Source organism: Heptranchias perlo, chromosome 33 (genome assembly GCF_035084215.1).
Source record: "Heptranchias perlo isolate sHepPer1 chromosome 33, sHepPer1.hap1, whole genome shotgun sequence".
NCBI lineage: Eukaryota > Metazoa > Chordata > Chondrichthyes > Hexanchiformes > Hexanchidae > Heptranchias > Heptranchias perlo.
In genome coordinates this window covers 17,364,380-17,377,850 of record NC_090357.1, presented here as the reverse complement: position 1 = coordinate 17,377,850, position 13,471 = coordinate 17,364,380, and the positions used below count along the sequence as shown (strand labels likewise).

The window sequence follows — 13,471 nt, the reverse complement described above, 5'->3', positions numbered from 1 at the left end:
GCTGCTTACAGAGCAACTTTGGTACAGACATGTGAGCTTGTGACTGCCTTTCCTAAAAGGGTAGAGTTATACCATCATTTCTGCATTGTTGACAACTTATTTCTGATTTACAGTAACTCATAAGCAAGCATGTAAGTATAGAATCAGATCCTGAACCTCACCACAATGATTCAAGACCATTTGGAGAAGCAGAGTTCATCCTGGTTCAAATATAACTTCAGTGTGGTATCAAGCTGGATTTTAAAAATGCTAATTTATAAAATGCTTGCACCGCATGCATACTTTATAGACTGAAGCAGACTTTTCCTTTTAAATGTTTTAATAGCACAGATGTTGCTGCCCTGGATTGCAAAACATCCAAAATTATCATTCAGGAGCTCTCTGCATGTGTGTAACCATGTGTACCCAGAACTCTCTGTGACAATGCAAAGTATGATTCAGCCTGCAGTATAACTCAGGTGTTGCTTACTGCAAAGTGTACTCTGCAGGTACTGGTCTCAGACCAATTCCACAGTAGTTGCAAAATGGTGAATGGATTAGGGAACCTAAAATAAGGAGAAGTGGAGGTTTCATGATGAAGACCCATGGGCTGCAACTTATCCCACAATTGGGATAACCTGATAACTCAGTCAGGAGCGAGTTATAGTTAGTGCTATGGCTGCAATAATTCAATTCCCATGGATCCTTATCATATTTTCTATTTATACTACAACTTGGTAAGTAACTAGGAGCGAGATGTAAATACTCATTTTAAATATGGCTTAAATCGGTGTAGAGTCAAAAGCGGTTCCCCTAAGGTCGGTAACACCCATTTTTACTTACATGGCTAATTTCCAAGATGACATCGCCAAGAAATGTGAAAACACATTTAATGAAATTGATGTCCTGTGTAATATTTATTTTTTTTTAAATACGGCTGGAGAACAATACTTGAATTTATCAGTCAATAAAAGCACCATCACTGTTATCCCACCCCTTAATGAGCACATTCAGGAAAAGAAACTGAGACAAACAGAAAGATTGAGAATGGGCCAAGTGTGTGGCCATGAAAATCCCTAACACTCATTATCTAAGGTCTTTATTTAGAGGTAAGAAAAAAGATTTATGACCAAGAGTAATTTTCCAACATCACTCAGGGAAGAGAGGTAACAAAAATGTTAGGCAATTTTTTCAACACTTTTTATTCATATCTTGTTTCTACTTTACATTAACTTACAGGTGGGTTGCCGTAGTAACCTAAACTCTAGTAGGCAAGGTTATTAAAACTAAACCCGCGCACAGCGCAAAGTTTACAGTTAGATTTCATATATGGAGATCAAAACAGTTCTAAAAAAATGTACCTTATTTTTGAATGCACATCGTGATACTTTGTTACATAATGCCATGGCATAGTCAAGCCGCATAATCCAATTTTACCTCATTTCACCTGGTGATGGTTGCATAGCCTGCAGGCTAACATTAGGCAGCATCAGATAAACATGCATCTTATTTAAAAAAGAAATATCTGCCTAGGGTGGGCACCATATTCATTTGAACTAAATTACATTATAGTACAGCAACAGCCAATTAACAGACACCCTGTTCATAGAATCATAGAAAGATTACAGCATGGAAGGAGGCCATTCGGCCCATCGAGTTCACGCCAGCTCTGTGCAAGAGCAATCCAGCTAGTCCCACTCCCCCGTCAAATGGGAAGGTTCATTTTAAAAGGACAATTTTTCTTTAGGCATCACTTCATTCCGCATACATTCTATAGAGTTTACTTAATTGAAACAATGGGATAAAGGGAAAAGATTGCACTAACAGGGCATTTCCAATAAGAGCTTCCACTGTATTCTTGTACATGTGAAAAGCTTTTGCACATTGTTCAATTGATAACATTGTAGAACCAATAACAAAAATTAGTTTCCTAGTAATGGACTCTAACTGTTGCAGTAAATATATAAATTTGTTCAATTCTTCATATACCATGTCAGTTTAAAAATCCCAATGCAACAATCAATTATAACTACTTTTGTGATTCTTTGCATTATTTAAATAGAAACGAAGAAGACAAGTTGAATAACCCACATGAGGCAGACACTGTCCCTTTTAAACAATATTCTAGTCATATTCACATTTTCAAATCCTGCATACAGTACAATGATCATTACAGTGTCCTGTAAAACAATAGCAATCAGTTTAATGAAAATTTCTTACCACACAGTCCTGAACAGCCCATAAAACTCTTGAACATCAAATTCCTTCAAAATGTTTTGGTTGATAATCTACTATTAGTACCACACAGCAGGGCAGTAAAGATAATTCAATATTTAAGTTGGCTTTTGATAACGGCGTGGTTTGATTATGAAAAGGTAACTGATTCTGCAAGATATTATATAGGCTGTCTATTCTCTTCTGAAATAATACTATGTTTAACTTTGAGTTCAAGGAAAAGAAAATACAAAAATACAGCTTTTACCTTGAGTAATAAGCAATGGAGAGGAGGATGACTACTGTGCATTGACAACATACGAGTTATAGGTTTAACAATAGGTATGCAACAAATACAACCATCACAAGGTATGCAGCAAGGAATGGTACAAAAACTAAGGTCCATGGCCTAGAAATTCAGGCCACGAGGTTGGGGGGGTGGGGGCGTAGGGATATATTCCTGCACTTGAATGGTGAGGTACGAGGCGCACCCTATATTCGGCCATCGAGCCGGTGAACCGCAGACAGTAACAGGCAGCTCGCCGGCTAGGCGGGATTGAAGATCGAGCTGCTGCGACACCAGCCCTCGGGTAAGTGATTAAAGGGGAGCGACTGGGAAGGAGACGATTGGGTTAGGAAGGAAATGGTGGTCAGGGGGAGGTAGTGGTGACGATCGGGGTGGGGGGGGAAGAGGGAGGGGAGGTGAGTGGCAGCGACAATAGGGGGGTGGGAGGGGAGGGGAGGGGGCAGTGGTCGGCAAAGTTCTTTGAATGTGGGGTCGGGAATGTGCTGTTCCTGGCTCCACATTCAGATAAGTATCTTTTAAAAACCTAACGTGTTGGTTGTGATCTAAAGACCGCCTGTTACGCTGCATGTAGGTTTTGGGTGTAGCCGGCGCCAGCGCTAGCTGCCTCAGGGCAAACCAATCTTGCAGCGGGGGCCTCAAGCAAGGGTTAGGCCTCTTCTTTACATATGCAAAGCGTTTAACAGGCGTGGGCATGCCGATTTTTGGTCTTTACCAACATGGTGGGCAGCGCACTTCCGGCTCGTAATGAGCGTGCGCATTCTGCTCGTCGTATTGGAGGCTTAGGAGACCGTTTGCGGCCGAATTTCTAGGCCCATATGTGTGAACTAAAACAGCATGATGGGCGACGTACAACACAGCTCAATCTGCCATCAGAAGTGGTGCTGTCCTTACCTGTAATCTGATCTCAGATTTCAGTTTACATTGTATTTGGGAATGACTGACAGGTCATGTTCAATCATGTCTAACTATAAAACGCAGAAACCAAGAAACAAAAGGTGGACAAAATGCATGACCCAAAAACTTGAGTGTAAATGGGCATAATCTGAGTAAAAGAGATAATGCACGTACAAGTGGGTCTTGAACACTCATACACATTATTTATATCTTTTGTAATAGAGGACAGCATTTCTGCAAATGCATTTTAGTTCTAAGTAGTGTCATTACACTGACATTTCATAAGTGCCATATGAATACAGAATAATTAGAAATAACTGATTTCAAAAAGTTTACTTTAATTCACTGGACCAAATCTATTTTACTGTTGCTCTATACTTTTAGAAATCTTTTGGTCACAAGTTATTTTTAGGCACAGGGGTCACTTTACCACCTCCATTACAATATGATAATTATATCATGGTAAAAACACACCGTGCTACCTTAAAAAAAGGAATTATGAAACTTCAACCAAATCATCCTTCACTTCAAAGTATCACTCGATTTACAGATTAAAGTAAGAAATAAAACAAACGGAAAAGCAGGCAAATTCCATGACGTAAATAAATACAGAACTCTACCCTTACCAAAAATCTGGTAGGATTTACTATTCCTCCTGTAGAATTCTTCAGAATTGTCCTAAAACCTTGAAAGACCCAAATAGGACTTTTTATGATTTTTTAAATAGGATAGCTGAGGGATATTTCTGTAAGGGTAGCCCACTGAGAAAGGTACTGGCCCACCTATATTTTAAGCAAGACAATAGCTCAGTTTTTAATGGGAATATATTTTCATTCTGACCTGTTCAACAGTGTCCTGTGTGAAACTCAAACTTGATTCATGGATTATCGAACAATGGTGTATGTAGCAATTTAAATTCTGTGTATTTTATACAGCTTCTCCCTTCCCTTCCATCACACACACACACACACACACACACTCACTCTCTCAGGGCTTGTAAACTTGCTCTCAGACCTGCATAACTATTTCCTGATCCTGCCACTTTTCTCAAATCCTGCTTGACTGATTTTTGGTGTTACACACAATGTAAACTCTAAAAACAAAACTAGCCATATATATTAGCTAGTTTAAAAACAAAACTGTTTCAATTCTTAGCATGCCGGCGATCCTATGATACCGAGCACAGACATAAAAATAGAACGAATGTAAGCAGCTCGACAGCGTCAAGATATCCAAAATTATGTTTCTACAGTGCAAATCTATTTTTTGACTATTTTTGAATTCCATTCCATGAATTGAAAATTCGAACACAAATATTAACGGCAACACAAAATGTAGCAATGAGTTCTGAATTTAAAAAAAAATTAAGTTGCTACTTTAGCACAAAAAGGAAAGCCTGTATTCATCAACATAATGCTATATGGAGTGACTGACAAAACAAACACAACCTACAGAATCTGATCAGTGGCATCACTGCAAAGTATCTGCTATTTAATTCTACCAGTCAGGCTGAGTAATGCATGACAAGAAGCAAAGTGAATGTAGTATTGTATGAGAGTGACGTGTTCACAGAATAATATGATGCCATAATTCGGTTACAAATGGATTTGTCAGCATTTACCAAAACATTCGAAGTCTATGTTGGAATCGGACTTTGCCTTTTTCTATACTCCCAACGATTTGTGGATCATGGGACATTGCTCACACTGGGCCTGTCCTTAACATAAAATATTGTGGGCTTCACAAAGCATTGCACTGAAATATTCTGTCGCTAGGTGAAAACAGTTCATTGGTATGTACCTGGGCATGTGTGCACACACATTTACAATGCAAATAGCTGAGTGATCACACACACCTCACTTTAACTGATTAAATATTACTAAATAATTTTTGATTGACAACACAAACTTCTGAATTAATACAAAGGTTTGTTCTTTTAGAAAGCAATTAAAAAAATTGTATCAGTCATATTAAAAGCACCTTATATTTGATATCAAATCTTATTGTATCTGACTGCATTGAAAAGGTACATATTGGCAGCTGTGTTATACACCCAATAATCATCCACACAGGAAAACCCTCAGGTGAGGTGCACTTACAGGGTTAGTTACTGGAGTCCAATTTCTTTAAAAACTCTAAAGCACAATGTTCTTCCTCCAGAATTCATTGCAAGTCTTTGAAATTTCAGTTTTCACAAGACTAATAAAATCGCACTAATACTGTCCACAATTCTGGGGGGAAATGCAGCAGCCTGTGCAATGTGAAAACCAAGTTATCACATATTTCATGTTGAGAAGCATCGAAACCTAATGACAATTTTTATTTCCGAAATGTCAGAATTCCACCGCCCCGCCCCCAAATTTGTCCCAACCCGACTTTAAACACATGAGCTCAGGGTTGCCCATTGAAATGAATGGTCACAATATTGGTCAATCCTTGAACAAAATAGAGAGGCATACCCAAATCAGCACCTGTCACACCATACCTTCCAACTGTCAGCTCACAAACAAGCCGATACACAATTATATAATTATAAATAAACTATTTAAATCTCTCGTTTTTGGACTATGTTAATAGCAGATAATTTATTCAAACCCAAACAGCTCGCAGGCGAGCAACAATTTCCAAGGTCCCATGTTTAAAGATTGTATTTTAATGGGCCATATTGTTTTAGGAATCCACTTTGAATTTGATTTATTCTTGCACATACTAATGCAAGTTATCTACCAATGTTTAAAGTGTCAGCATGCACAAGTTCAGTGATGACTCTGGGGCCTGGGTGGATTAAAGTGCTTGGCTGTTGCCACTCAGTTTTATCAGTTCTCTGCCCCTATTTCACCACACAGCATGTGTGTTCCTGCTCTTATTATCACATGGATTTCTGCTCTAATGAGCCAACCACATTGAATTCTGGTCACTAAACATTATATCCTTGTCGCCTCCGTGCACTGTTTTAGCAAGCATACAGCTCAGTTTCTCTTTTCTCTAGTAAGAGACGTCACCAAATAACAGGACACTCAAATTAAAAATCCTACTGAATCCAAAAGGATCCTGCCAAGTCTGTTGGATTAAATCCCACAGGGAACTTTAAGACAAATCCTTAATTCCTTCTTTTTCATTAAACTGTGGCTTATTGATTCCTGTTGGGAAATTTAAATCTCATTAATTATTTCAGTCAGGGTCATTATATAATATATATTATATATATATATAAAAACTGCACTAATCTGCAGTTTTTTCAATTTTCTACTATACAACTGTAGAACTAAAAACTGCACAGACTGACGTGCCATACTTCTGCTGCACAGCTAAATGTGACAATACACTTAGCTGCCTCACACTTCCCTGTAGACACCTCAGCACATTAACGGTATACTGATGTTGAAACTCTCATCCCCAATGAACTGTTACCATTTCAACATAAAACATGGAATGTTTTACAGTCAGGTTGCACACATGCACTCTGCGAGCATCAAGCGAGCAATCTGCAACTCTTAGACATGCTGCAATGAGAGTAACGGAACAGAGACACGCTTTCGCCCTATATATTCTCGGACCTGCCTATGATAGATTGTTTAGTCTGTATTTACAATAATAAATATCTAAGTCAGTCACATCAGGATTCCAGTTACTTTTCACTTGTAACTTAGAATGTCTTCAAGTTTTATCAATACAGATATTCACAGTTTCTTTATCCATTCACTCCGAGCCAGAATCAATGCATTTGATTAATTTTGTTAATATTAACCAGATGTATAAGTGGTGCTTTTTGCAGGCATAATGACCTGTAATAGTTTCAAAATCCTCACCCTGCTCCTATCTGTGTTTTATGAATACCTTATTTTAACACAGTGCACACGGGACTTCAATTACGTCTTCCACAACAGAGACAGCCTACAGATTATTACATGCTATTGTTACATGTTAAAGCTTACAGTACAACATTCTAGGATTTACAACAGGAGTGTGTAGGCAGATTAGCGTGGCTGTTGTCTTCCCTTGATGGTTCAGTGCTGTCAGAACTTAGTTCTGCCACAGTTTGTAATTGGTACAGGATCTTGGTTTTGTCAATTGTGATTCCGCTGACTGGGGCAGCAAGCCTGGAGGTCCAACTCAGCCTGTGATTCCAGTGTCTTTTTTTTAATATCTATATATATAATTTATATATAACTATATTGCACACTATTCCCTCTTCGGCCTTGGAAATGCCCATCAGTGAAACCGATCACGCTTGTCTGTTTCAGAGCTGTAATCACGCAAACCGATGCCTTTTTGTAGAGTTACTAACGAGTCTCTCATCTGTAGGGTGAATTTTAAAAAAATAAATGAAATGCCAAAGTCTATATGAGTAATTCAACTTTCAGCATCATATGCAGAGGAGGCTTGAATCCTGCCTGGCTAAAGGCCACGTTTTCAGGATGAAGCAAAAGCCCAGATTCCATTTCTGTCAGCCTAACCTACACCTTTAACAGATGTGGTAAGTAGCAAAGGGAAGCATCGCAGCATGTGCTTCTTCCTTTAGTCAATCAGAAAAAAATTCAAGGGGCACTGTCTTCATGATGAACTATTTGCCAAACTTTTTTTTAAGGGAGGAAGCAAAACAATCTTCATCAGCATGACACCAGGCACAAGAAATATAACGATTCTTGAAGCAACTATCTCACCATATTGCTACAATCAAGAAGAGGTTCATTGAGGCAGTATTCTTTAAAGATCGCGACTATGTTTTGGTAGAAGTTTTATGTTTAATCTTCTCAAAGGATTCTCGCAGAAACCTGGGGCAGAATTTTCACTTTGAGCAGGGAACGGAGCAAGGGTGGGGAAGATTTTCCGGTGCAAAACCCAGAAGGTAAATTGGTGGGTCGTGATCAATGAGGCCAACAGATTTTACTTCCGGGTTTCATGCCCGGCAGCCAGCCTGGGAGGGAGGGAGGGATGAGGGGGTCAGGAAGAAGATCGGTTGGGCCGGGACTTGGAGATCGGAGGTTGTTGGAGGTTGGCCATGTGAGCTTGTTGGGCCTGGATGAAGCACTCCTGCTCCTCCGGGCCCACAAGCAGTGCAATAAAAGCACTCACCTCATGGATCTGGTCGTTTCCGCCTGCTTTCACTTGACATGAATTGGAAGCAATGGGAAACCCGAACAGGTAAGGTTAAATTCATTTTAATTTTCCAATACACAAAATATTAAGTACCCTCAAGTATCTCAATGAGGTACATTGCCCTTTTAAGTATTGGCCTTAAATGAGGGTGGGACTTCCTGCTGTGTACACGCATACAAACTTGTCTGGGTTAAACCCAGAAGTGGGCGAATTGTAGCCGGGATGCGGTCCCTCTCCAAAAAGCTGTTACTTTAACCTCCCACCCATCCCCAACCCATCTGTTGTTGGGGATTAAAATTTACCCCTTGGTGTTTGGGTAGAAACTCAGAAAGGTTCTGATTGGGAGGACATAGCAATGTTAAAATGTAACAACAGCCAAGTACACAATAATTGGCTTCACTCTTACTCTTTCAGCTTAGTACAAACAACTTTACAGGCTCTGCACGGGTTAATCATCCTCGCTTCTGAGTGAGATGAAATTTGGAACTGATAATCTCTGTCAAGCAGACGATTAGCACCAGATTGTGAATCACTAATCCATATATCCTCTAGTCAGCTTCAGCAGCTATTTTCGTGAAGGCCAGGTTGATGTGGGTACAACCATTTCAGGATTCACGGCTGCTTGTCTTTCACACTTTGTGACTTGCGCACTCACGCAGTTAAGATGCAGAATGTGATCACACATCAGTTTGCACTATTGTAGGATCTTCTGACCTAAAAACAAATTCCTCTAAATTTGGTGAATTTTGTGCTTACAACTTTAAACGATGTTAGTGCTGGGAAATGGAACACTTTCACATTTCAGACACCCAGTCCTAAGCTGATTTTTCAGCGGTTCTGGTGTTGGAGGAGGTGCAAAGCTGCTCGAGACCATGCTCGTCTTCCTCGTCTTCCCGCCATTTTACGGTGACCAGGCCCATTGGGGTAAACTGCACGTGCCCATATATAGGTGGACAAATATTCATATGAGGGAAACATGGCCTCCTTCATGATTCCCTGTTTCTCACCAATTCATTCTTTGAATGCTGGATGCAGGGATCCCCTGTTAGGCCCTAGCGTCCAATGTTAGGAGGTCAGTAGAAAGGACCACACAGCATGAAGAGAAAGGCCTAGGCATGCGCTCTCAGAGCTCTGCATGCACAGGCTCCATCACCTAAATGTAAGATTTTCTATGGACCGGGGGGGGGGGGGGGGGGAGAAACAGGACGGACAGGGGAAGAGGGAGTAATTTTAATTTTAACAGGCAGATTGTTGGCTGCCTCTCCCTCCTGCTCAGGCAGGCCCTTCAAGACCTGCTGCAGCAAGACTTCATCCGCAGAGTGGTGCAAATGCCAGGGGGCCAGCCCCATGAATGTAAATGACCCTGGGCCGGAAATATGGTTGGAGTCAGGGGGCATCTTGGATGTAGGCGGAAGTCCCATTCTGCCGGAGATGTCCCTTAATCAAGAGGGGGCGGGTTGGGGGGAAGGGTTGTAAAACCTAAGCCACAGTGTTAGAAGCGAGCACTTGTTGGTCATATATAATCTGCTGAGATGCAGAGTAAAGCTCTCTCAACTATTCCTCAACAATTTATCTCATCCTTTATCTCAGAGAAGCGTCCCATTGCACCAGTGTGTCATTTTCCATTTGCTAGCCTCCCATGGCCCTTCTGAGTGAGACTGACAATTTACTGGCAATTCGTGCCAATTTAGGGGCAACTTTGTGAGCCCACTGAGATTAAAATCTCATTTTACACACGATCCTTTCTACCAATAGACAGCGGAGACTTTCATTTCATTAATATGGACATGCTTTGAATCCAGACCCGAGGTGAAAGGTCAGTGAACTAACCCACTAGGCTACTCAGTCCTCCATGATGACTTATACAATACAAAATGTTGATCAGTGCAAGGTTAAATAATCCACTGCAATATGCCATAAAATGCAAATATTTGTAATCAATTCTATCAACTTGGAAAAAAAACACTGAGCGGTGGGGTGTACATTGAATTGAGTCTTCAGAACACCAGCTGGTTCTGACCCACTGTCGGAGCTGCAGTGTAGATCTGATTTCATTGTCTACACTAGTCAGTAAGAAATAACAGTCACCTGATCTAGAAGCACTACTGATGATTTTAAAATCTCTCTCCATTTCTGTAGTTCAGCATCATGGTAACGCTGTTGTGACTCTAATAGCTGGGCCCACTCCACCTGTGACTGGGGAAGTTTGCTGTATAGAAGAGAAGAACAAGTTACAAAAGATTTTGTGTTTAATCAAAAAAACCTATTGATTTTTAAAACATTATAAACGCTGCAGTGAAAAACACACCAAGGTTGCTTGGCTGCCAGCAGTTTATTGCACCAATGGAGTGATGGGATGTTTATTTGGAGTTATATACCATCAACCCTGTTTAACCCATGATTCTATTATCTATTATGCAATAATCCAAAAAATATTAAACCTTATACTCCGAGGCTCTGATCTGGGAACAAACAAGTTTTGCTAAGTGCTGGCTTCCTTCATAAACTTATAGCGCTCAGTCTGTCTAGACAACAGCACTCTGTTTCCAAATCAAAGCACTGAAATTAGAGTACAAGATTCCTGAACTTTTGTAGCCACTGCCCAATGCCATTGGTGCTATGTAAATGGTCACATTTAAGTGCTGATCACCTGTGCAGTTTACCATTATTAATTACTCATAGTGAAGTCACAGAATTGCTGATTGCCTTGTGCTTATATGAATGAAGATTTGAGTGCTGAACTAATAATGTGTTGTGCAGGAGTCTTTCAGGTTACTTAAGTAGTGCAGTTCAACCATTTCACATGCAAGCTGCAGTTCAAAGTAAACTGGTACAGTACTATTTAAAAATATAGTGAATATTCACAACATTCTGGGAACCAATGTCCCATGACCAGTCGACCATCTTGAATTTGTTATTATGACACCCATTTTAACCTGAAATTTTTTTGGGATACACTTGACAACATAATACTCTGATTGGCTTAAGAGCTGGTGGCAGTGTGTTGTGAAACTGTAAAACAAATAAGTGGTTCACGTAACATTACTAACCATGAATGCAAAAATCGAGTGGTTGACCCAATTATGTGGATCTCTGGACTTGTGCTACAGCCTATATGATATCACCAGTAGGCTCATTATTTTGTACCAGTAGAGAATCATTTTGAATTCCAATAGGAATATAGGAATGGGGTAGGCCATTCAGCCCCTCGAGCCTGTTCCGCCATTCCCTTAGATCATGGCTGATCTGTACCTCAACTTCATTTGCCCGCCTTTGCTCCATGTTCTGTGATACCCTTACCAAACAAAAATCTATCGATCTCAAGTGTTGAAGATTAAAATTGGCCCAGTTGGCTGCTTTACTAGTTCACTTCTTCTGCATACACCAGTGAGTTTTATTGTTTACTTCAAAATCCTGTCATGGGAAGGGAAAATGCAAACACAGTCCTTGCCTACATCACAGTCGCAAGGTATAAATACCTGGGGGCGGAGGGTAGGCAGAACAGAGGGAGGAGAAGCACAGTAGAGTCCAGCACCTATTGAAGTCATTTATTTGGTTAAGTTTCTTTTAGGTACGTTTTGCTTGGTGACAAAAGCCAGAGTAAAAATACCTCTCCTGGAGCCTGATTCCATGCCAGGTAGTGAGACTCTGCGTTGTATACTCCAACATCCATAGCTTATAAAATAGCATCATATTCAGAAATACTAGTAACACCAGGCTGCAGAAAGAAAAAAAGTTAACGTCATCACTAAGAATGAAATTCGGAAGGCATGCACCGTATAGAAAGGGCAAAACAGACAGACAGAGATGCTCAGCACAGTTTATTTACTGGCTACAGTCCAAGGACAGGTAATCACATTAAATATGGATGTTTTATATACGATCACCCCTTTAAGTGGCTTCATTGTTCTTAAGTAATTTCATGCAACTGGTCGTTGTCTCACTTGGATTCATTGATGACCTTTTCAATATTATGTTTTACAAGGATTTCCAAAATCATATTTTTCAATAAGATAATGATAAATATTATTAAAAAAAAATAATCCCTGAATATTATATAAAGGATTTTTTTCCCTCTCTTGCCAATTCTCTCCCCTCCCTAAAGTGCGGACTCCTTATGGGGTACAGTTCCATGGGCATCTGACATCCTCCAGCACCTGGTTCAAGTGGCCTATATTCATGCATGAACCTCAACAGTTAATTACATCAAGCTATTTGACTGCAAGGAGCATCACAACTGAACCTAACCCTGTCCTCAGCTGACATTCACACACACAACGCATTCAACTCATTCTCTCGAAATCATGGGACCGAGGCCAAGTGTAACACCCTTATTGCTGCCCTGATTAAGATTAGCTAACTCAGCACAGATCAGGGATTGAACCAGAGAGCTTCTTGATCTGTGTTACTCAGGTCTCTGGATAAGTTTGTTGGGCCACATGTAGAGCCTAATTCATGACATTGATGATGATAGAATTACATCTTGCAATTGTACTATCAATCTGCTGATTCCATGATGGAAAACATGTTTTATTTAAAATTTTAACGAGTACTTTCATTATCTCTTCAGCTAATGAAATCATTATGCATTTGCCCAATTAGCAATAGCCATTGTACTTCAAAGTAATCATTTAATTTGTAGTGCTTTGAGACCTTTCTGTGAGATGTAATAAGATACTATGTAAATATAAGTCTTTCTTTCATTAGGGCCGCTTTAACTGTAGGTAAGCTGAGAGAACCGTGTCCCTGCCGACCTACAGCCCAACCCTGTCTCCAATGTGCCCAGGTTGTGCTGAGTTAGCTGGAGTAGTGGTTATGGAAGAGGAACTTGGCCAGGTTTCTTGCTGCTGATCATCAGATATCCCACTGGAAATACAGGCTGTGGAGGGGAGGGGATCAGGCTTGACCTCGATGTGTTCCACAGACAGATAGCCTGTCGGCACACTCGGTCATGGCTCACACATGAATGAGGTAGCA

General features: G+C 40.3%; 1 protein-coding gene across 5 annotated transcripts in view; it reads right to left on the bottom strand.

The window, feature by feature from the left end:
* Positions 1 to 1,155: 1,155 nt before the first annotated feature.
* The window catches only part of LOC137301505 (protein Aster-B-like), a 558,548-nt gene continuing 546,232 nt past the window's right edge, over positions 1,156 to 13,471 (bottom strand). For all 5 annotated transcript variants that reach the window (XM_067971031.1, XM_067971029.1, XM_067971032.1 and 2 more), the window contains 3 exons: positions 12,105 to 12,212; positions 10,583 to 10,703; positions 1,156 to 7,693 (listed from right to left, as the gene is read on the bottom strand). In XM_067971031.1, the coding sequence (XP_067827132.1) occupies positions 7,607 to 7,693; positions 10,583 to 10,703; positions 12,105 to 12,212 (316 nt within the window). In that variant the 3' untranslated portion in view covers positions 1,156 to 7,606. The remainder of the gene's footprint in view (positions 7,694 to 10,582; positions 10,704 to 12,104; positions 12,213 to 13,471) is intronic.